This window comes from Adelges cooleyi, unplaced genomic scaffold, assembly GCF_023614345.1.
Source record: "Adelges cooleyi isolate 19-005CV unplaced genomic scaffold, UGA_ACOO_1.1 ACOO_flye_CR_arks_rails_tigmint_CR_PRNA_651, whole genome shotgun sequence".
NCBI classification, from domain to species: Eukaryota; Metazoa; Arthropoda; class Insecta; order Hemiptera; family Adelgidae; genus Adelges; species Adelges cooleyi.
In genome coordinates this window covers 11,954,313-11,977,621 of record NW_026096352.1, presented here as the reverse complement: position 1 = coordinate 11,977,621, position 23,309 = coordinate 11,954,313, and the positions used below count along the sequence as shown (strand labels likewise).

Sequence of the window (23,309 nt, the reverse complement as noted above, 5' to 3'; positions counted from 1 at the left end):
GATTAACCCAACCTAACAATGGTTGCTGCCGGGAGAACGTTGCTTTATTGTATAATATTTTACTAATAAAACGCTCATATTTTTTAAAAACAATTAAATCTGTTAAAATGTGTAAAATGTAGAGATAAAAAAAATATATAATATAAAAACAAATAATTAATTAACGTTCAATAATTATTATTGGGACACTTCGTAGCTAATTCTTTTTACACATTTTCCATTCAATATTATATTCTTTTGGAATTGAGAGTCTTCATAATTATTATTATTAATATAGCAATAGTACACTGTTTTTTTTTATGTTATTGTTTATTAATACTTACTTCTAAACACTTAAAAATACTATTAATAAGTGTTTTCAATGTCTAAGCTTTTAAAGGCAATGCGAGTTTTATCAATAGCAACAGACATTGAAATAAACGACGTCATCGATTGTTATACAAAAATCATCTCACGAATTTCAAATAGACACCATGACAAAAGTTCACGTCAAAAGGTATTTTAATGTAATTTTTAAGCAATGTTCAGAACATATTTACAAGCATTTAAAACCATTTTTAGATCATTCAATGTTTTTCTAGTCATTTTTTTTATGTTAAACAATTTTTCAGCTTCATAAACATAACAATTTTAGCAACAATGACAGGCCCAAGTATGTTAAAAGTTAGTCGCCGAGTTCAAAGTCGCTTAATTTTACTTTCACGTGGGAAACGACTGGATTTTCTGACCAAAATATTAGGTACTACTATAGACAATAGCCTGAGGTGGGCATAATAACAATCGTGATTTTATCATCTCTTGCAGGTCTGACTGTGTGTGCACTGCGAGAACGGACACCCTCTACAACATTGTTGTTAAGACGTTGGCTTTGCAACAACGATTCAGCGCAATACGATTTTATGCGGTTACACGCCGAATCAATAAAAATGTGCACAACAAAATATGACAGTAATGGCCCAAGTGTATACTAAATAATAATAATAATAATACATCAAGACGTCAATTTTATAGTCTTCGATTCTCAAGTGCCAATAATAATAATAATAATAATCATACTCGATTCTCAACACACGTGCGAATAAACTCCAGTGATATGCTAAATGTAATTGGTTTGAATAAAAATGACGTTTACCTTCACCAAAAGGACAAAGAGGAATAAACACGACTTGTTGTTGTTGTTGTAATAGGTTACATGTGGGGTTATATGGTAATATGAATTATTTGAAAATCCATTTACAGCTGTGTTAGTTTTTTTTAAAAATGTGTCCTCAACGATTTCGATAGGCCCATTACGCAGTGCGACAGCGGAATTTATTGACAATAATAATAATATTATTACTTTTATTATCTCAAATTATCATCTAATAATTGCAATTCATCGATAACGCGCGTTAACCCCGTGTAAGGTCGCCTCTGCCACTATATACTATAACCGCAGACTTGGTGTCGTCTTCCATCGACCGCGTTATACACGATTTATCTCGAATTCCCCAATACTGTTTGTGTAATAATAATAATACTATATAATATAATTTGCACAGAACATAATTATTAGTTACTGACGATAATATAACGTCTCCATAAAAAAAAACAAGTCCAACGAGTGGCAATTGAATAAGTCTATTCGACTTGTCGACGATAGTAAATTATTATTATTCAAAACACACCGTTGTACGTTTATTACAGTTAGGTACGCATATTATGTTGATATAGGCCAGTGCTTGACGAATATTATTATCTCATCTGGCCCAATTCAATGCAACCGGATAAGAAGACTGAGGAGGACGAACGGCCGAGTGGTTAAGACGGCAGCCAGTGTAGAATACTCGGTTAGGCGATTCTATATACTTAATATTATGTTAAATGGCCAGTACGAAAACCGTCCAGTTAAAAAAGACCCGATCACAAAAGAAACCATCATGTGATAACGCCTGTTAAGCTAAATGGTGATGGAGAAGAAGACTTTTGACAATTATTCAGGCCCATCGCCGGGTGTTACTTAATAGGACTACTAAGAGGAGTTTCCCGGAATAACACAATTTGATTAAAAGTTAATATAAAAATAGAAAAACCAACGTGCGTCATTGGGTAGGCGTTCACGGATTGACTATTTTTTTTCTAACAGAAAGTATACATAATTACTAATATTATACAGCAATTGTAAAATTATTAGTACCCACGATCGGTGTAAAAGTCTTTTGATTTGAATAAATGGGCGTATTGACGTCAATGATTAAACGGGTATCATCATATGGTTGGCGACAAGAATCCCATGTTATTATTGTGTGTTTAATTAAGGAACTCTAGCGTTCAGTGTATACAAGATATTATAATAAAAAAGTAAATTCCGTATAAAACTAATAATTATTAACGTCTACCATTTCCCCAATGACGGGCTTAGTTAAGGCGAGGTTCTTGCCCCGTTTTACTTAACGGTGAAATCAGATTTCTCGCCATACCTTAGTACTATAGTAGCAACGTTACTTTATTATTACACATTTTTTTATTTAACACGATTTAAGTGCAACACCAAGCTAGTTTTTCGTTCTTTAGTGCATTTCCCAATAGGTACGATTATATTGTAAGAAAATAAAAAAGACATATTGTAATTTGTCAGCCGTAACGCTGCTCGACCTGTGATATCTGCGGATCGCGTTCTGCTGTACACTATAATAGAATCTACGACTACTATAATAATAATAATAATGGCAGCCGTATCTCGATGACTGAGAAAAAAAAATCATATAAAAGACTAAAAATGTCCAACCGATGTTCGCCGTGTTATGGACTCGGCCGAGTCCTTTAGAAAGGTCAAAACGCACGCAGTAACGGCGTACCAGCTATCCAGATGCAATTTATTAGTCGGTAGTCTCCGAAATGACAATATTTTTCTTTATGTAAGGCACTCTTATTATTGCCTTTTACGTGTCCAAGATAAGAACAAGAAGAAGCCGCTCGGTCACGGGGCCGCCATTGTCGCCCCGAACGGTATCACACGGGGACATGCGTCGTTGTACAATGTACATATTGTACACAAGCTATATGGATATTCTACAGAGATATGTGTACAGGTATTATATTATTATCGTGGTGTATAGGTGGTGTTGTATACTCGCCGGGGTAGGTGTATTATTCTTGTGAAATACATACACGTCCCCGGCCATAGTGGATATGACGATTTAATTTTCTCGGACGCCCCGGGACGCGCAACTGACCGGCCAAGCGTGGGCCATGTGTGGAAGTAAATTACGGGCTCATGCCGTTTTCGTGGTCTATTGTCCGGCCTTGGCGAGTCCCTTGGAGAAAAAAAACCCGCGAGCCCGCGAGGTCACGCAGAGACTATTCTTACATCGAGCACACAACACAATGGTAATAATCCGCTTTACTTTTACTACCCTGTGCCCCCCCCATCCCGCCTCCCCCCTCATCCGCGCCGTCCACCCTGTACACGTCGACACGGCAAAATGAATGAACCCGCTCGTCGGTTCGACCACTCCAAGACGAACGTCGCAGTGTCTATAATATTATATTGTATTATTATTATAATACTGTGTACTGTTGTGAATCTCCACCCCGACCATATTATATTGTTGTGCTTCATCAATGAAACCTTCGTCTTCGTCTTCTTAAAAGAGACACCTCTAATGTATTGTTATTATTATTATTATATTGTCCGAGGGTCGACCGATATTCACTAAAACGGAAACACGCGTTTCGACCGGTGAAACGCACTGATGATTTTGCAACATCTATATTATTATGCAGACACCCACCACGACTTCAGATGTCGGAATTTAAACGATATAAACGCTATCGTTTTGAAAGCGAGTACACTACGTTTGGCTACTCGGGTCCTTTGGGTTTTATGTCTCCGGTAAATCGGTCCCTTATTATCGGGTCTTATTGCTTCCCATGTCTAAATAGGTAATCTGTTTTTACTCGAATAGCTTCTGAACCTTTTTGAAAGAAAATATTCGAGTACAAGAATACGGCGTCTTTCTAAATAACAAAATTATGAACGGTAAAAAAATTTAATTTAGCAACAATAATTCATTTGAACAGAGATGTAATCAGAAATTTGAAGATCGGATGCTAATGTTTTTTCCACCCCCCCCCCCCCAAAAAAAATTATTTGACTTTTCCACCTACCGATAGCGTCGGAACTTACCTTCCGGTGACCACTCGTAATAACGTACGTTATGTCGTTATCCTTTCTGGCGCTTTCTAACATTTTTGTTTTAATCTATTCACTTTTTGTAATCTCTGGTGGAACCAGTTAATATTAACTATTTAACCAAAATGTCCATTAAACAAAGTCGTTAGATAAAATTACTCTTCTATATTGGAATCCATAATATTTATAAGAATGGCCAAAGAATTAAATGGTTCATTTATAGTTGTTATAAATTATGTTATCGCTTTTATATATGAAGCTGGTTTTGTAATACTATATAATATATACATATTAAACCATGTATTATATACATTATGTATACATTATTATTATATATATTATGTACTTAGTATGTAAATAGTTTTGTCATTGTTCTTCTCGTCTAACTTATGTTATTGTTAAGATAAATTGTTTATATTTTACCAGTTATAATGGGGAAATAATTGTCGAGGGGTGATGTTTTCGGGGGTCTTTATTCTGTGTGGATTTCTGTAGGTAAGCATGCATTTTTCTTTTACACGGTGTTTGGGTTCGTCGGGCAATTACCTAGAACCAGGCCGATCCTTATTATTTTTTTTTCTTATTTTTTAACAACCGCGATGATTGACGTTAACAGATATCGGACGATTGATTTACAACGCGTGCATTTTCTTTCTCCTCGTAAAAACGCATTCATTATCCCCGAGCCCGACATGGCTGGTACGTTGAACGCTTTCACACTTGGTTTCGATATCGATCAGTTAACCCGATTAATAATATTATGTTGCCAGACGGTTAGTAATAATTGTCACAGAAGGCGTGCATTTCAGAGGATCGCTGAGGTTAAAACAAAAAAATGTCCTATCACGACGATGGTGTGTGGACGTTCCACAATAATGTTATAATAATTATATTATCATTTGCCACCAACGCGGTTATTATTGAATAAAACAATAAAACATCATAAAACCGTTATTGGATTAAGCTTGTAATGTAGGTATATAAAAATATATTACATAATACGGTATCGTTAATCTTGTAAAACGAAAATTAAGCAGAAGGTAAAAATTCCTTAAAGCCTCGTCGTTTTAACCTTATACCTAACCGATACGATACATACGTTAATCTCATTAAACCGAGCAATGCCATGTAGCAATAATATATTATTAGTTGTTATAGTTTGTGAACTATAATTACATATTGTATTTTAGGGTCATCGTAATTTGTATTTGATTTAAGTGTAATATAACGTAACATCGCTACCTCCTTCAACGAGATTAACATATCAGCTGTAAAATCATCGATTATAAAATATACGATATCAATATGATATATTTGATCGTCAATGGTAAAAAGTAAAACTTCAGTATGTTGTCATTAAACTGTATTAAACAATTTAAAAACTGTAATTAAAAATTAAAATTAAATTAAATTATAATTTTAAATGATATTATAATCATCAACCCAATGAAGCTTGACAGCTCTCCCCTCAATTTTGTTTAAAATTATCTTTAGTAAGTATGACAATTTTCAACTGTATTGAACGATGAGAACACGTGCCACAAATACTTCAAAATAATCAATTAAAATTATAGGAATTTATAGGGAATAATATTGATTTTTGATGTTTTCGAGACTTAAAAATTCATATCATATTATCCATAAGTGCAGTAAACTGTAAAGTGCAGTAGTGTCGAGGGACATAGCGTGGAAGTCACAGATATATAACAATAATTATTGTTTTGTTTTTTTTTTTTTTTAATTAAAAATTTAAAAAGTTACTTAACGAGAAAAAGGATTTTCAACTTTTAGATATACCTAAGTAATGAAAATAATGAAAAAGTGACAATTTTTACGGATCTTTCTTTGGATAAATGAAACCGTCAAAGGCCTGAATTGCCAACATAACGACGTCACTGCGGTATTTTACGGTAGATATCGTTTGGTTTTCTTTCACTGATTGGACACTAGGCACCGCGATGGCGATAGAGTATGCGATCGAAACAACTTGTAAATTACTTGTAATACTATAGATTGTTGTCGACGAGGAATTCCTGTCTAATAATCGTGTGTGACCGATAACGAAAGTGCCCATCGACTCAATGTTCTGTTTACACTAGGTCCACGCCCCAATATACGGTACACGCGTACGGCTGGTGTCCTCGGATAGTTGTATTGATGTGTTTTAAGGTAATTAAAAATACAAAAAAAAATATCAACTTACGCATTTAAGCGCACGCTTGCCGTTCGGAAAGGGGTTGTCTATTGGCGATATTACATTATTAGTTATTTATTTTTTACTCGTCCGAACCGTAGTGTATGCGGTACGTGAGCATGTTTGGTAAGCTGATTGTTTTTAGATCACCTCTGGACCATCTTCACATGTGTTTTTGTGTTTAAATGACGTTTTCAGTGAAATATTTCCGATTACTCCTGTATACTTAATAACATTTCGCGCGTTACATTTTGTACCTACGATAATTATACTTTAATTGATTTTGTTCCCGAGCTGTACCACTTGTATAAGTTTAGAAGTTTCTCAAAAGTCATTACGTGTACGTGTGTGTTACAGTTAATGGGATAAACGGTTAGGTATAGAAGTTCTATAGCGGTTAGTCGATTGCCGCTGATGCCCGAAGCCCTATCGACGTTGCGGTGGCCCAAATAGGCTCTTTCTGCTGTCCGGGCTGGGTGTGAAAACCAGACGCTGTCCAGTTACTTCTATAACCATTTAATACACCTATAAAAATAATAATATAATAATATTATACCTGATATAATATTGTGTCTACGTGTGCGCTCGTAAGCAGCTGTGTTGTGTTGTATATGCAATCAAGATTTGTCCGAGCCGGATCGCTGATAAGGAAAACGTTATAACGCCGTCGCCGGTACGAAATTGAATTACACCGAAAGCAATACGAAATCTGATAAAAAATTAATTAATAAAAACCGGCTATCCGAACACAATAAGATCCGGGGCTTGACTCGGCGGTAGCGAATGGACGACCGAAACGTTATCGTCGGGTTGCCCCTATTATGATGTCGGCGTGAACGCGGATCGAACTGAGCTGTTGACGTGGTACATCGCTGGTTGTCGATCAGTAATATAATATTTATACCTAAGTCGATTAAATCCGACGAAAACCCGTGAAAAATAATGTTCATTTCGAAATCCATCCGAGCTTAGATCGGGATCGCATTTGAGCTTGAACGTTTCATGTTTGAAAACCAAAAGGTGGAAAGCGACAATTAATTGCAATATTTCAAGGCTAGAACAATTGTTTTTACTTTGATAACATATTTTATTATACGAGTATATTATACCAGTTTGATGTTGGTTAAATTGAAGGAGGGGGGGAGGGAGTTAAAAAAACTATGACGCTTTAACGATTATACAACAAAGTAAGAAGACAATCGTATAGGAGTGAACAATAGTGGCCACGCAGCAAAAGCTGTATGACCTTATATTTTGAAATGGCACCTGATACTGGTGGCTGAAACGTGAAGGTATTTTCTAGCACAGAACACGGTAAACGTATATAATATTTTGTATTGTTGTAATGGATTTGTTAACGTACACACCTCTAATCGGAAATCAGCGACAAGGAAAGGAACTATGTTTCACTGACGTCGGCGACACACGCAGAAAACGTTTCAGCCGTTGTTGTTATTATTATTTTAGGTAGAAATGTATGCGGTAGGTCTGTACGGTAGTGGTTATTATTATTATTATTAATACTTTTGTACAATACACAGTACAATATGTATGTACATTGAACGTGCATGGGTCATGTGCGAAAATTAGTTGACCGCATAGGAAAAAATAAATAATAACATACAAACTGGTTTGCCATGTCCTTGTCCAGCGCTTATCTCAAGTACCCTGGATGGCCACGTCATAACGTTATAAAGGTATTGCTGAATACATTATTTCTCCGAATTTCCTTTCGCTTAGCATGACCGGGTAAACATTAATGGGCGTCACACTGCATTTTCGGCTTGTAGTGTAGTCTAGAGACACACTTGTAAAGACACTAGAATGCATAACAAACCAAGACATAAAAAAATCAGTAATCCAACAGCTCATGCCGTAGCTCTTTTTCTATCAAATACTAATCGTTTAATGTGTATTAGTCGAATTAATATTATAACAAGCATAAAGCATTTTTTTTACTTAAAAATACATTAATAACCATCTTGTATCACAGTATTGAGACTTAAGATTTCTGTTAAGCCGTGCTAAGCTTTATAGACTTTACTAGACATTTGGTGTGTGACAAATAATTGTGCAAGTGCCTAATACAATTACTGTATAAGCTGATCGGTCATGTTCCAAGAATCCCTACAACCAAACCACCAGCTATACTCGTTCTTACAACTGCTTGTGTATGTGACTTACATGTCTTTCTTCCATCAGATGTCTATTAAGTATATTTAAAGTAAAGAAAGTGGGCATTTTAAAACGTTATATTGTAGTCTACTTATTCCAGAAAAGTCTAGAAAAAGTATTCCAACCTAAATTTTAAGTCACTTAAATAATCTATTATTAAAATTTGTTTTTACACGACATATAAAATTGTATACATTTTTATTTATTTATGAGTGCTGTCCGGAAATCTCGGATTGACTACAATAAGAACAAATATATATATATTTATTATTACATTAACAATTATATCGAATTTAATTCAGATTTAAAAAAATTATTTAAAAAATGAGAATAAAAAATAAAATAAGTAAAACGATATTAGAGCATTATAAGAATAAAAATGAAAGTGAGTTATACAATTAAACAACTAAACTGTAAACATAATTATTGTACCTACTGTATTGAAAATTGTTTATTCTGGTAATAGTATAATTATTATTCTTAATTATTTATTATTAAGACTTCAGAGATTATGTAACACTCAAGTATTTATATTGAGTTTTTATCTTCAAACGATATCGTATCTTTCATTATAAATACTTCACATTAATAGTAGCCGTGCTCATATCATTTTTTTTGTTTCTTTAATCTCCCGTTCTATTAGTTCTAATGTTATCACTTCAAAGTATTTATTGGTTAACAATATTACCCGATAGGTAAGAGCTTAACCGTAACAATTTCTATTTATTTCTTGTCTCTCAGCCTTCAAGCGGTATTCATTCACATAATATAATTAAGTGACTTTAAGTTGTTTGTTACTAGGTTGGAACAAATATCATTGTCGGTATTCAAGAACTTCTTAATAGAAGTTTTCAGGCGTGTTCTGTTGCCATTACACACCCTTAAAGCATTATAGGTAGTTCTTAAATAGTGTAGGTACACATTTACAACATGATGACGGTTAAATAGTGATGACTAATATTTTATCCAGACTAAACAATATCGAACGGCATATAATATGTACAATCTACCCCGATGGTGAAAAATGTAATGTCCACCTCCGACTCAAACGAGCTTATAACATATTATTTGTAATTGGAAGCTTTGCTAGTTGACTGTTGTTTTATTATTCTCTGTGTATAATACCTAGATGTAATGTTTTTTTGTCGCGGTCGACAAGTTAATACTTACTTACACTGGCTTCGGGTGTGACGGGTGCGAAGCCCCTTGAGAATACGACACCATGATCGACTCCGGAGTCGCGTCGGTTCATTTCAAGTGTTCAGCTGCGACCGTTTCATTCCAAGTGCTTTCAAAAAAATAACCTAACCACCGTTACATTGTAAAAAATCATTTGCATTTTTCTTTATCAGTCCCTCTGGCGTGAACGTGCCTCTCCATAATTATGCACACCGACTCGAAGACCCCCCTAGAAGAGATTGCCCGAAGATATACTATATGCTCACACAATGCAACGCATATAAAATTGTATACATGTACTTACTTGTGCTTTTTAAATAGTGCAGACGTTCTATTGCTGCTGTATGCAAAACCATCGAGGTCTACTTAAATGCATATGGAGATGATTTGAGACAAATACAAAATTCCTGTATAGTCGAATGTTAAAAAAAAAAAAAAACATTATAAAAACGGTATAGTCAAAAATACGTTAGATCACAGTGTATAACACAACATATTATTCATTGCCCGTTTCAGTGGACTTTGATTGTTTTAGTACGCATTTTTAAAAACAAAATAATAAATTCGATTACTTTGTTACGCGCGTTAAACAGTTAATCAAAGTACGGAAAACATCTATTCCACTAAGAATTATCTACGGTCATCCAAACATAGTTTAAAACAGTACAATATGTATTACTGTGTATGAACACTTCACTTCATACATAGTATAACAAAACCTTTAAAAAAATATTAACATGTTTAGAATAACTTTAAATGCAGTTTTTGTTTTTCAATCAAGTACCACCACATCTAACGTTGTATCGAAATTAATAATATATTTAGGTGTTTTACAGATACCTACAATGTAACTTACGGTTATTATAGGCACTAAACAATTATACAATATAGTTTTTACTTTGTATCGTCTACACACAGAACGTTAACCGTTAAATAGTTGTTTGTCTGTGTCCTTCGTAAACCATAAAAAGGGTTATAAAACATTTTCAACGTAGGCGTGGAATAAATGGGCAGATTAATTTTGCCTTAAATGGCGTAATAAGCTGTACTTTGACCTTTACGTTTGGCCATAATTAAGTATTTTGACTTGAACAACCAACATAACGGTCGAGCGAGTGTTTAAGACGAAATGTTGTACTTGATTAAGTGTATTATATTCTCTTCGAAATCAACTTACAGCCTGTGAACGGAACTGTATATAGGTAGTCGTCTCCGGACTTAGCTATTTTTTTTTTTTTGACATTGTTATTTATGTGTATAAATATTACATTAGACGGGAAGGTAGTTTAATGTGCATTTGTACCGCATAAGCGAATTTTTTTTTGTAAAACAAGAAAAGACCATAATATACTGTTGCCACTAAATAATTACTTGTATTAATCATAATGTTTATTATATTCATTTGTACGTCTAAGAAATTTTACACGATCTTGGACATTAGACAAACTTGTCGCGCATGTGTGTGTGTGTGTGTGTAAGAAATAAAACAATTTATATATTTTTTCTCGTCTCGATGGATTACAATGTTTTCAAAAAATCACATTAATTAGTCGCCGTGTCGGTCCGGCTGGCGAAATAAATTACTATACAAGACATTGGAAAACGTGTTATAACCAAATCGGGGGACGTACATTCGAGCATATATAGGTACATGTTTTTCTTAAATTTTCGGTTTCTTTTTTTTTTTTTAGCTTCAGTGCAGAACCGTTGTTCGCGGTGGACATGTTGTATCCCACACTTATGTTTTTGATTATCATATAATATGAATGTGTGCATGCTGGGTACCAGTGTTGCGCCTGGACCGTCACCGATTTCAAGACCACTGGCGCCAAAAAACGACCGAAACTTTCGCTATTGACCGGTGACTGGTAAAAATTCAATTGCATTAATCAGCTTGAATAAGCCTGACAACATTTCGACTACCCTGGATGAATAAGGAGCAACACTGTATTTGCTAGATATAATCTATAATCACTACTAAATGTTTTAGGTCTAAAATAACACCAAAATGGCGTTTACTCGTTGAAACTGGAAAGTTAAAAATAATATTTTGAAGCTTTTAAAAATTAATCTGCTAATAAATCGACACGGTCGAAATATATTACAACCCAATTTTTTTATTAATCATTGCCTATTTGAAACTTCTTAAAAACCGTACCGCTTAATAAAAGAATCGTAATTAAACTCTCAAAGTGCGTATGATAATACTTGGATAAATATTGAAACCAAGTGTTTCGGGCATCTTAGTCACTGAATCACTCAATGATTTTATCTTTGTATTTCGTTTATTAAAAAAAAAAAACACTTCATAGCTATTAGATGAAACTATTAATTAAAGACAAACAAAGCTCTCCAGACACCTAGGGTAAGTATAAACAGTTACCATGACTCAATATTTTATGTTTTTACCCTCAAAGATGCTATGAAAGAGTATAAGATATCATATTTTTACATTATAAATATATGTGTACATAATACAATTGAATTTGGCAAGTAAAATGATCTAATCTCATCCGACCTACCTCAACATGGGAATCGACAACGCAGTATAGTTGGGTTAATCAACGAAACCAAAGAAATCCACTATCACATGTGAACCACAAGAGTAAAAAAAACAAAACACTTTCACGAGTCAACTACAACAGCTAGTGTTTAGAAACCGAGTAAAGTATAAAACTGGTAATAGTTGTTAGAAAATGATCGCTAAACCGCACCGTGATTTGTAAAATGGTCAACTTTACCGTTTGTTCGATCACAATGGCGGGTAACTCTGTGGCCGTGGAGGTGTAAAATCAACCTCAATACAACGTAGGATGAGAACTTGCCCCGAGCTTAACCCTATCGTTTGTAAACTTTCACTAATATTTAGCAACCTTTCGGCAACTAATTTCGACCTACTTTAAAAAATTCGCGATTTACTCCTTCGTGGTGAAAAATGTATTTTTTATTTCTGAGCTAATTTGACGTAGCTGCAACTTTATCCAAAAACCTCCGGACTTGCGCTAAATTGTACCTATCAACTTTTATGACGTCATAACCAACTTGAAACGAATTACTTCTATAATTGCGCTCGACGAAGTAAAAACACTAATATTGTAAGCAATTTAACAAAATGTAAGAAAAAGTTCTAAAATAACAGTGCTATAGTTTATTTATTCCCCCTCCCCGTCTTACCGTCGACCTTTTATAATTTAAATACAATTGGATAGAGTAATTTTTAGGATAATTCAAAGATGTTTAACTTAGATTCTTAGGAAAATATTAGGATAGTTCGAAAATAAAATACTGTTTTCAAGGAGTTTCAGAAATCATCGACATAAGGATAAATAGGTCATTATGTCCTATTCAACGACCTGTTATCGTCAAAAGGATACTAAGCTTAAGAATGAATTTTAATACTGTTTTAGATTTCAATGCTAGATCAAGTATAGATAATGTCATGTTCTGGCTTTTTAATAAAAGATTAAAATAGAGTCAAAAAAACATATTTTGGATTTCGAGAATGTACATAGTATTTTAAAAATATTTACATGAAAAAAATCGATTGGACCAAATCCAGTTGAGATAAACTGTCAATTCGTGTTGTAATTTTCAAAAAAATATATACTTACGCTGCTTGAACTGTATCAAAATAAAAAATGGAACTAGAAAGTTAGTATACAAACTTTATTTATATAACACAAGGAATTTAAACGAGTCGTTAATTAGTAAATTAAATAAATTAAAAATTATATTAATATGTTATTATCAAAATATGTAAAAAATAATAAAAAAAATGTTGTACGAGGTCTTTTTTAAAGGTTGGATAAAATTATGAGTCCTTTTTTTTTAATAAAAATGATCACCCTAAATTGAGGCGTTTCAAAACCAGCAAAAGGCATTAAAACATTTTTTTTTTACGTGGCCACACTGTATTACATGGTATGCAAAACAGCTATTATTGAATATCAAATAAAGATTGCAGCTAATTCAAACTGTGTTGGGAAAATCTTTGTCGGTTTCAAAATCGCCTAACCAAAAAAAAAACAAAAAATGATTGGTTGTTTGTGAACATTTTCCAAAAATTACTTATAGCCGTTTAGACCCCTCAAGAGCTTTGTGGATTGTTTTTATCATAGGAGAATTGACATTCTGGTGGCGTTTCCGTGGTCGACTACCGGTCGGTAAAAAAAAAACCTACAAGACCAAGAGGGGAAGGCGTTTTGGCGTGTTTTTTTTTATTATCAATTTTTTACTTCAAAACAGACGTACACACAACAAAGGCTAACGACCAAAGGGGGTGTCCGCGAAAAAAAAAACCAAACCGTATATAATATAATATTATATATTTATATATATATATATATAATAATATATATATATATATATAAAACTACTACCACTACCACCACCACCGCCACCACTTTGTGTGAGTGTGTGTGTGTCGTATCGTTGCCGGCTTCGGTGCTGCTGCTGCTGCCGCTGCTGTTGCTGCCGCCGCCGCGCGACCGCGAGACCGTTGGGTCGTTTTCATCAGTCTGTGTTTGGCCGTCGTTCACGCGGTTCTGCTTGTACGATATTATATTATATTGTATACATTTACCTACATGCATTATCGCCGTCGTCAAACCCGTCGAAACCACCGAGTCGGACCGTCGTCTGCCGCGCGCTTATACGGCTTACCAGCAGTCGTCGTCAAAAGGACAAAATAACGATAGAGAGAAAAAACAACCACGCTCGTTTCGCGCTCTTTTTAATTTTTTTTTCGTGCGTCGATTAAATAAATAAAAAAAATAATAATAAAAAAAATTGAATTTACTTATCCTTCCAAGTTTTCCGCACCTCGGACATGATCGTCGCGACCCGCGACCGGCGGACGCGCGGTCCGCACCACGGCCCGGTCGTCCGGACCAAACGGTGATTCGACAAACGCTGCGAATAATATTAGTACTATTACCACCGCAAGACACACGGTCATCGATAGATAGAGAGATAGATAGATAAAAAAAAAACATAATATTATAAAACCGTACGTCCAAAACGCCGCGAATCGGTCCCCCGGCCCGTGAGGTGACCGTTCTAGCGCAGGAAATATAATAAAATACACCCTGTTGTATTTTATTATTATTATTATTATTGTATCATCAACGGCGACAGGAAAAACTAGCCAAAGGTCGACGGCAGGTCTACCCGTGCAGACATGGTGTGTGGCCGACGACTACGACGCCGCCGCTACGCACCTGAATCCTCACCTGCTGCATGAGTCGCGTTCAACCGCTTACGTGAGTATACTTTAATGTTATAAAAATAGGCTTTACCAAAAAAAAAAGTTTTACTATTTCGTCCGTCGCAATTGAAAATTTTTTTTTAAAAAAAATGTCGGAGACGCTGAAAACCGATTTACAACGGGTATAATTATTACAAACGACCAGCGTGCTAATATCCTAGTCGGTATATTTTTTTCGTTTCTACGAAATTGTAATACGATATTTATCTTTGTCCGTCGAATCAATTAATAAAAAAAAAATATATATATATATATATATTACAAATCGATTAGATTGTAATATTAGTGTTAAAGCTATTTTCGTGGTCACGTCCGAACCGCGAGATCGTCGTCGGTCAGTTTTTTTCGGCGTACACAATATATTACAAGTATATACATATAATAATAATATGTATATAGGTATACACACACCTGTGTGGAGGGTGTGTTTGTGAGAGTAAACGAGTAAACGCGTTGACCGGTAATTAAAAAAAATAAAACATACCTAGACCGTCTCGGAGGGCTGGTTAGTAATTAAAACAGGACAAGGAGGCGGCGGCGGCGGCGGCGACGGCTAAGGAGTTTAAAAACGAGAAATGTATAACGTTTGTCGATTCGTCGGGCGCCAACCTTAAATCAAACGAGCCCGAGACTCGTGTGTGTGAACTTATACACTGTACACACGTTTCGTTCGTGATTAACGGTTAATGCCTATTTAATAATAATAATAATAGTGTATTATTATATTTACATGTCGTTATTGCGCTACGCAGACTGCACGACTGCAGACAACAGACAAAATCGGCATTGCCTACAACTGGACAAGACGTAGATTTTTGCAAAAAAAAAAAAAATTCGTTTAAAAATACCTACCCCAAAATCTATTAGGTATTTCGGGCAAACGGATAACGCGCGCCCTCCGAAAGGCTTGCTGTGTTTGTGTACCCGGTGGCCGCTGTACCGTTTAATTGGTTGTATTCATAGTGGCAAACTGTTTAAACGGCCCGATAATGACTACACATTATTATGGTTATGTATTTATTTTTTTTCAATTGTTGTGTAATTAATAAAATAAAAAAACAACGGTTACTCGTCTCGCGATATTGTTTTGTGTTACCAGGGAGAAATAAATATAGCGATGTTTGTATTGATATATACAAATATTTGATATAATATATATATAATTTTTTTTTTTTTTAGAAAAAAATGTCATTCTACGAAATCCAATATACGACGGCCAATAAGAACTGTCGGTTAGGTCAATCTAAATCTAAAAAAAACACATTTCACCGAATGTATATTAATATATTATAACTATATGATTTATGTGTCGGCCGGATATAATATACATACATAATGTTATTACTACAATACCATGATACGGGCATACGCGGTTCAATAGCTAACCTGTTGAAATGTCAAAGTGCAACGTGACCCGAACCGCGCGCGCTATTATTATTTTCTGTTTGCCAATTATTATTATGTTATAATATTAAAACAACAGAGATATCTAATCCTCGGTATTGAATAAATATTGATAATATTATAATCGGCCCAAGCGCTAAAACCCAATAGCTTTTGTTTTTTCGAAGAAATTTATATATCCTAATTGCCACACACCGCGTTCGCACGACACTTAAAGTGACATTTAACATATTTTCTTTTTTCACTTTACACACGGCTGTAAACTTTTCGTACGTCTCATCATCCCGCCAACTAGGCATTGTTGTTTGATTCACTTTCACCGCCGTTGCACAACTCAAACGTATTTTGGTATAATGTTATTGTTATTTTTTATCAGCACTCCCTTTTTAGTAGGTCACCACCGTGCGATTGTCGTCGTTGGTGTTATACTTTTTCTTATAGCGCCGAGAATGTCGTTCTGGAAAACAGCAACCGTACAACAACGGCCATACAGTACGGGTGGTAATTGGTTGTAACATTATTATCATATATTATAAATTGTACTTAACACACAATCGTAATCCAAATGCAGTGCTAAAGGGGGCAAAAAAAAAACAATCTATAACCACTGCACCAATTGCGTTTCGTTGAACTCTGTAATTTAGCCCGTGCGAGGCGTCGCCGTTAACCTAATCAGCTCGGTGCACGCCCGTACGGATCAACTGACCAAAAGAGTTCAACCGACCGCGGTGTTAACAAAAATTTAGGTGAACACAAGACAGATTTAGGAAAATATGCAATTTGCCACAACTCCCAGACCACAACCGTCTACTGTTTATTACTACGCTTTGATTGAGGTTCGAAAAACAATATTATCGCCAAACGACCAAAATATAAACGATTTCCGTCCACAACCCAAAACTCGATCGCGATGCATCTGTATTTCTCTGGCGTGCATTCCAAATTCCTCTCTCTCTCTCTCTCTCTCTTTCTGTCAACGCTTATAGTCGGCCATTGAGTAAACCTTGAGCAATTAACCGTGCCGGGCATTATCGTTTTGTGCTCGCTTATGAGTGCATTTTGTTGACACACAGAATATACCAGAATATAATATATATATATATATATGGAATAAGAGAACACACACATACATTATTATCCTGTTACTAACATAGTGAGCGGCGCACAAGTCGGGTAGGTACGACGGCACACACACTCTCCGTCCCGTATATATGATACACTTCACTTACATATTATACAGCGCGACAACGCAATCCGGTGTAATACACAGTATACATGTTGTGTATACACAAGTACGGGGACTTCGGAGATAAGACTCCGGATGACACCATTATACCCTCAGCCGCCGCTGATGTTTACAATAACCGTGTAAGTGCGCGCCCGATCAACAGTAATTATTAGTGTCGTCGGATTGTCCTTTTGGGCAACCGTGAGTCTGGTCGAGAAAATAATGTACGTATAATGTGTGTGTGTGCGGTGGAAATTCGAAATTTCCAGTTTATCGACCAAGTCTGAACCCGATGAAATATATTATGTACGAGTTAATAACAGTCCAAATGGGACTTTCGGATGAATACATTAATTGTGAATGCCACATAATAGTATTACCCATATACTCGTTCAGGTCCGGTATGCTATATTATACGGCTAACGTTGTAAGTCATTGAGTAATTTGGATTTTCATTGATATTTCGTTGAAAAAATGTAAACTGAAACGGCCAACGAGCATAACAGCTGCCAATGACTCATATTCCGTTCGAAGAACGATAGACCAATGGAACCGAGCAACATTTAAATCACAATCGACTATTGGCTATTGCAAAATATTGATGTGAATGATGGCAATCAAAAGTTTATTGTTGTGAAGTAGAAAAAAAAATACCCTAGGCCACTAATTAAATGATGTTGTTTTAAGAGTAGGTATATGTAAAAACAATTTGGCCTTAATGCGTTGATGGCCTAATGTGGTTTGGAGATGTGGGAGAACGACAGGTTCAGAGGTGAGATCGAACGCAATTAAACGCTTGCCCTCTCAGGTGACCTTTACCGGTTGGCGTTCACAACAACGGCCAGTCAATAACTTGTCCGGTCGTCGGGGAGACACTAATGCGATCGGGCCCGTTTTCATTGTCATCTTGGAGTCGTATATGACACCGAAGGAGTCATCAATTAACCGCGAAGACTGCACTGCACGACCGTCATGTATCTGTTACCATGCTCCTCTCACTTTATGCTTTCGGCGGGTCTTTGTAATTATTAGTACCGCGTTATTACCATAAAGACTCCGGGAGCGCACAAACACGTACTATTCCAAGAATCGATTTCGGACAAAAAAAAAAGATAAGTCAAGGTGTGCGAGACAAGTCCTTTAAACCATGTGTTAAAACAAAACGACCATTAGCGTTGCAAAACCAACGCAACGCAAATACCGACTACTTCACAATACATCATCGGCCAAATACAAAAGTTGTGCCCCTTATACATTGTCTTAAAAACTCACGACATTGTTTTATTTAATATCGAATTAATGAAGCCAGAAGGGCTGCATTGATGGAAGATGATATTATCTTTATTTTTATTATTTCGTCAACTAATGTTGTCGAACATTAAAGAAAATATTATTTTTTTAAACTTGTAGGTCAGCCGTTATCTCCTTTACTTGCTTACTGCCTACTTATTCCACTAGGTATTGGTCACGATGTAAACGGATATTATTTTTATATATACAAAATTAACAATATTGTTGTTAAATCACCATAACCATGTTTAGCTATATTATACCTTGTGTGACTCAACCATCGGGGAAGAGCGATGCAATTAGATTTGAACCCGATTGGGTTGTACGGAATTAGGTTTGTGTCGATGAGCTACATCGATAGTTGAAAAAGAAGTGAAGAATTTTTTACAGGCGGACCAGGCGCGTTCTTATTTGGTTTATCGACTAACCGTAGGATTCTTAAAAAAATCAATTTAGGTATAATAAATTCATTATTGCTTTGGTATTGCAACAATATATCATAGCGTCCGTAGGTCGATCAGCTGTTACAGTACATATTATTAGCCGGTAGTTGCGACAACGTTGTGTGCGGTACAATATCGAAAACCCGTACAAATTAGCAATTTAGTAAAAAAAAAAACTTGTACTCGATGATAATTTATCAATAGCTGAGATGTCCTAGCTGCTGCAACCGTAGAAATAAGCGGAGGGGTATTAGAACACGTCTAGTCCTCCTTGGATCGGTGGACTAGGTGTTCTAAGTAATAGTAGCGCAGGTTATTTAAATGATGTGTGTGTGTGTTTTTTTTCCAATCTATAAAATAGTAATGTTTTTTTCCGTTAAACGTTCTCGGGGTCTTCCGATGACGCTCGTGTAGTACGGTTCTTATTAATTCCAAATTTTGGCCGCGAACCAAAATACCGAAATCGTCATTCCGATCACCAGCTATGCCATGATAATCGTGTTGTTGATACGACGGGCATCCGCGGTTGTCGTAGGTTTCTTTTTAACTCGACCGCATAGGTCATGTTGGTAGTTAAATAGTGTGACTAATTTTTTATCTAGACCACCGGGGTGACCAACGAATCTAAAACCGACACCGGCAATACTGACAAAATTAGAGAGACGCAACAATGGTTTTATACTAATGTATACAAATGATCGTTTTTTAACAACCTGCCGGGTTAACCGGGTTAACGATTCGTATTGTCCGTGTCAACGATATATTTGTTATAAATGATTATTACTACACTATTACGCCGGCACACTCCCAAGACCGCAACCGTTGCTCCCGCCTGTCTTAAGGGCACTTGGGGAGATATGGTACGTCAAAGGCTTCCAAACGAACCAAATTCAATGATTTCTCTCGACTCGTTAAAGCCTCTATCGTCGCTGATTATGCATCAATCGGCTTGTGCTCGAATTGTATGTATTTGCAACAACAACATCTGCTTGGTAACGTCATCAAGTCCGGGTCGGTTGTATATTTTATCGCAGAGCAGGTAGTAGTTGTGCAAATTGACATTTCCAACGGGATTGCAGAATTATTAATTATCGTCGTTCGTGTAAACACAAACCGATTAATTTATTCGACAACACACAAACGTCATGTACGATTGATTATAATATGGCCCGAGTGTATTTAAATCCCATCGACGACCTGGTTCTACGTCATTTTCTTGTCCTATTGAACGGTGGTTTACATCAGCTGAATTGAGTTATTATACCGATTTAATATCCATGACAAAAACCGTCTAATAATAATGTTATACCGATTATTACACTTGCTCGGTCATATCGGATTAAAATATCATATTAACAACACTGATCGACACGGATCAGCGGCCCTAGGCTAATGTTACTTTATTATGTTTTTTTTAACCAATATTATTACTGTTACTGTGGACCGGCAGAACGCGCGTATGACGTCTATAATTCGTGTGTAGAGTACTTTATTACTGTCCATTAACGGCTACAGTGATGTGCAATACAGATAACAGTTTAAGATTGATAAAATCAATCATTAAGGCGACCTGCGCGACATACATTTTTAGAGGCTGCAGATTAAAATTTTTAAATGATCATTTTTTTCGGGTTTTTATTTATGTACAACTTTTAGTATGGGATCAATGTTAGGTTACTCTAAACTGACATTATTAAGTGTTTTTATTTGTAAATCAAAACTCATTTTAGAAACTATAAAAGAACGGTTTTGAATGCATTTGGTAGCATCGCTCCTAGAGAGTGAAGTTTTTGACGATGTAATAATGTTGTCACTCATAACTAGTATGTAAAATAGACACTTGCGGGAGTTAGAATTTGAAATAAGTAACTGCTAATAAATAATATTATTCAATAAATAGATGTCCATTTTTTATTAAATTCCACTCTCCAGTAGGTACTAACTTCAAGTAGCATAACATTTTTTTTACCGGAGAAGGGATTAGTGACCGCGTCAATCCGGATTCCGGACTTATTTGCCATCGTGTGTATTAATTTTTAAGAATAATAATAAAAAAATAGTGACAACTACATCGACCGTGGACGTAATTTGTTTCTCACGGCGATTATCAAAAATTAAAATTGGCGAATTCATTAAAAAATAAAAAAGATAAGTGCTATTTCACGAAATCGTAGATAGACCAGTTTCCGAATTTTAAAACCTCAATTGCTTGGTGACAACAACCTGTTCTGTCCGATTATATTATTTTAACAATGTATTAAATTTAATATTGATACTACATGAACCGTTGCCATGCCTAACCGCATTGGCGATCACTTACCTAACGTCCTTAACTAACTGTGTGTGAGTGTTTAACAAAAATCACCCTGTATGGATGTTGTGGGCCTCTCTGCGGTAGTGTTGCAACCCGGCACGTATAGGAATCTTCAAGCAAATGCACACCGCTTTGTTTCCGAACCGATTAACTGATATTTTGATGGCCTACAACGACTTGATATTGCGAAATCCACATATTCTGCGAGGGGTGGTTTCGGTAGTGTGAATCGCGTTAATGGCCGTGCACTATATGGTTGCCTGAAGAATTTTTATGCGCGTGAAATTAAAAAAATCTATAACATAATATCATTAATGTTAACGGATGGCCTTCGGTCGTCCGGTCTTTAGGTTAGTGAGTAAAAAAAAAAAAAACATTAAAAAAGAACACCGCCGTCGCAGTGCACAAGTGGTTTACTTTTTTTTTAAATTTTTTTTCTTGCATACGTATAAAACGGCGATAATACGCAGTGCACGTACTCGGAATGAACAGCTATAGATTCGTCACTGGCACCTGTTTGGTAAATTTAGTCTGAACCTATCTTGCCGTTTGTACCTACAGTCCAGCGTAAGGGTCAGCCATTCAATTTCGTTATTTTTTAAAAAGTGTTATCTATATATTTATCAAAAAACAATGATATTGTCCCCTTACGTAGGGGGCCGGAGGGGGAGGGGGGCGTTGCAAACGTTTACAGAAAAAAAAACATAGTAGGTCTAACTAAAATTATGGTTGGGCATACTAAATTTTTAGTTAAAGCAACTATACATTTAGTTTGGCCAGCTAAATGTTTAGTTAGGCCAACTATTTATTTAGTTATTCCAACTAGAAGTGTACTTTGTCCCTATATTAACCATAATATTTTAATTGGAACAACTATGTATTTTTTCCGTATTTAGGTGCCAGCCGAGACATAAACAATAGCAGACTATAATATTTTACCTCGATTGTCTAAGAAAGTAGATTTTTACGAATGTGTTACCGTTTATCTGGTCGCGACAACAAAAGGACGGCTATAATAAATGAGTAGGTATATTTTCACTAATTGCATGTTGAAATGTGATGTTCATCTTGGTGTGGGAATGACATACCAAAGGTGTAGGTTTTTATCATTTCAAAATCTCGTTTTCGTGGTATTTAAAATTATTATGATCTTCAAAATGTATAATTTTATCATATTTTTATAACGGATCCTTGGGGGTGATGTGTCTCTATGCTTATTATATGTGCACACTATGTTGGTTCACGGGCAGGGTATGTGCGGTAGAGGAGTGAGGACCGACAGTATTTGTATTTTGTTTTTTCTAATACCCCTATGTTAATGAGTCTACGGGTTAAGGCTGCCGAGACTGTTCGATAAAACACGTTCTTATCTAAATCAAATGCATAACAGCGAATGACGACCGTGCGTTTATCACTTCGCCATACAGACGTCTGTGGCTTGGACAACAATGCGGTTCCGATAATGAAGTGGTAATAAAGTGTTTAGGTCGGGGACGCACGTAACGCGGTTTGGGTGCATGTAAAAGGTTTTTTACTAGCCGAAAGTGTTTTGCGCACACGTGGCATAACTGTATAATAATAATAATAATATTATAATGTTATTGTGGCGCGGCTTCGTCTCTCTCTCTGTGCGACTTTTCAA

The 23,309-nt window shown here is 35.7% G+C and overlaps 1 protein-coding gene across 1 annotated transcript in view; it reads left to right on the top strand.

The window, feature by feature from the left end:
* The first annotated feature begins 14,231 nt into the window (after window positions 1–14,231).
* Window positions 14,232–23,309, top strand: part of LOC126844677 (uncharacterized) — a 38,930-nt gene continuing 29,852 nt past the window's right edge. The window contains exon 1 of the mRNA XM_050583042.1: window positions 14,232–14,983. Coding sequence (XP_050438999.1) covers window positions 14,961–14,983 — 23 coding nt within the window. The 5' untranslated portion in view covers window positions 14,232–14,960. The remainder of the gene's footprint in view (window positions 14,984–23,309) is intronic.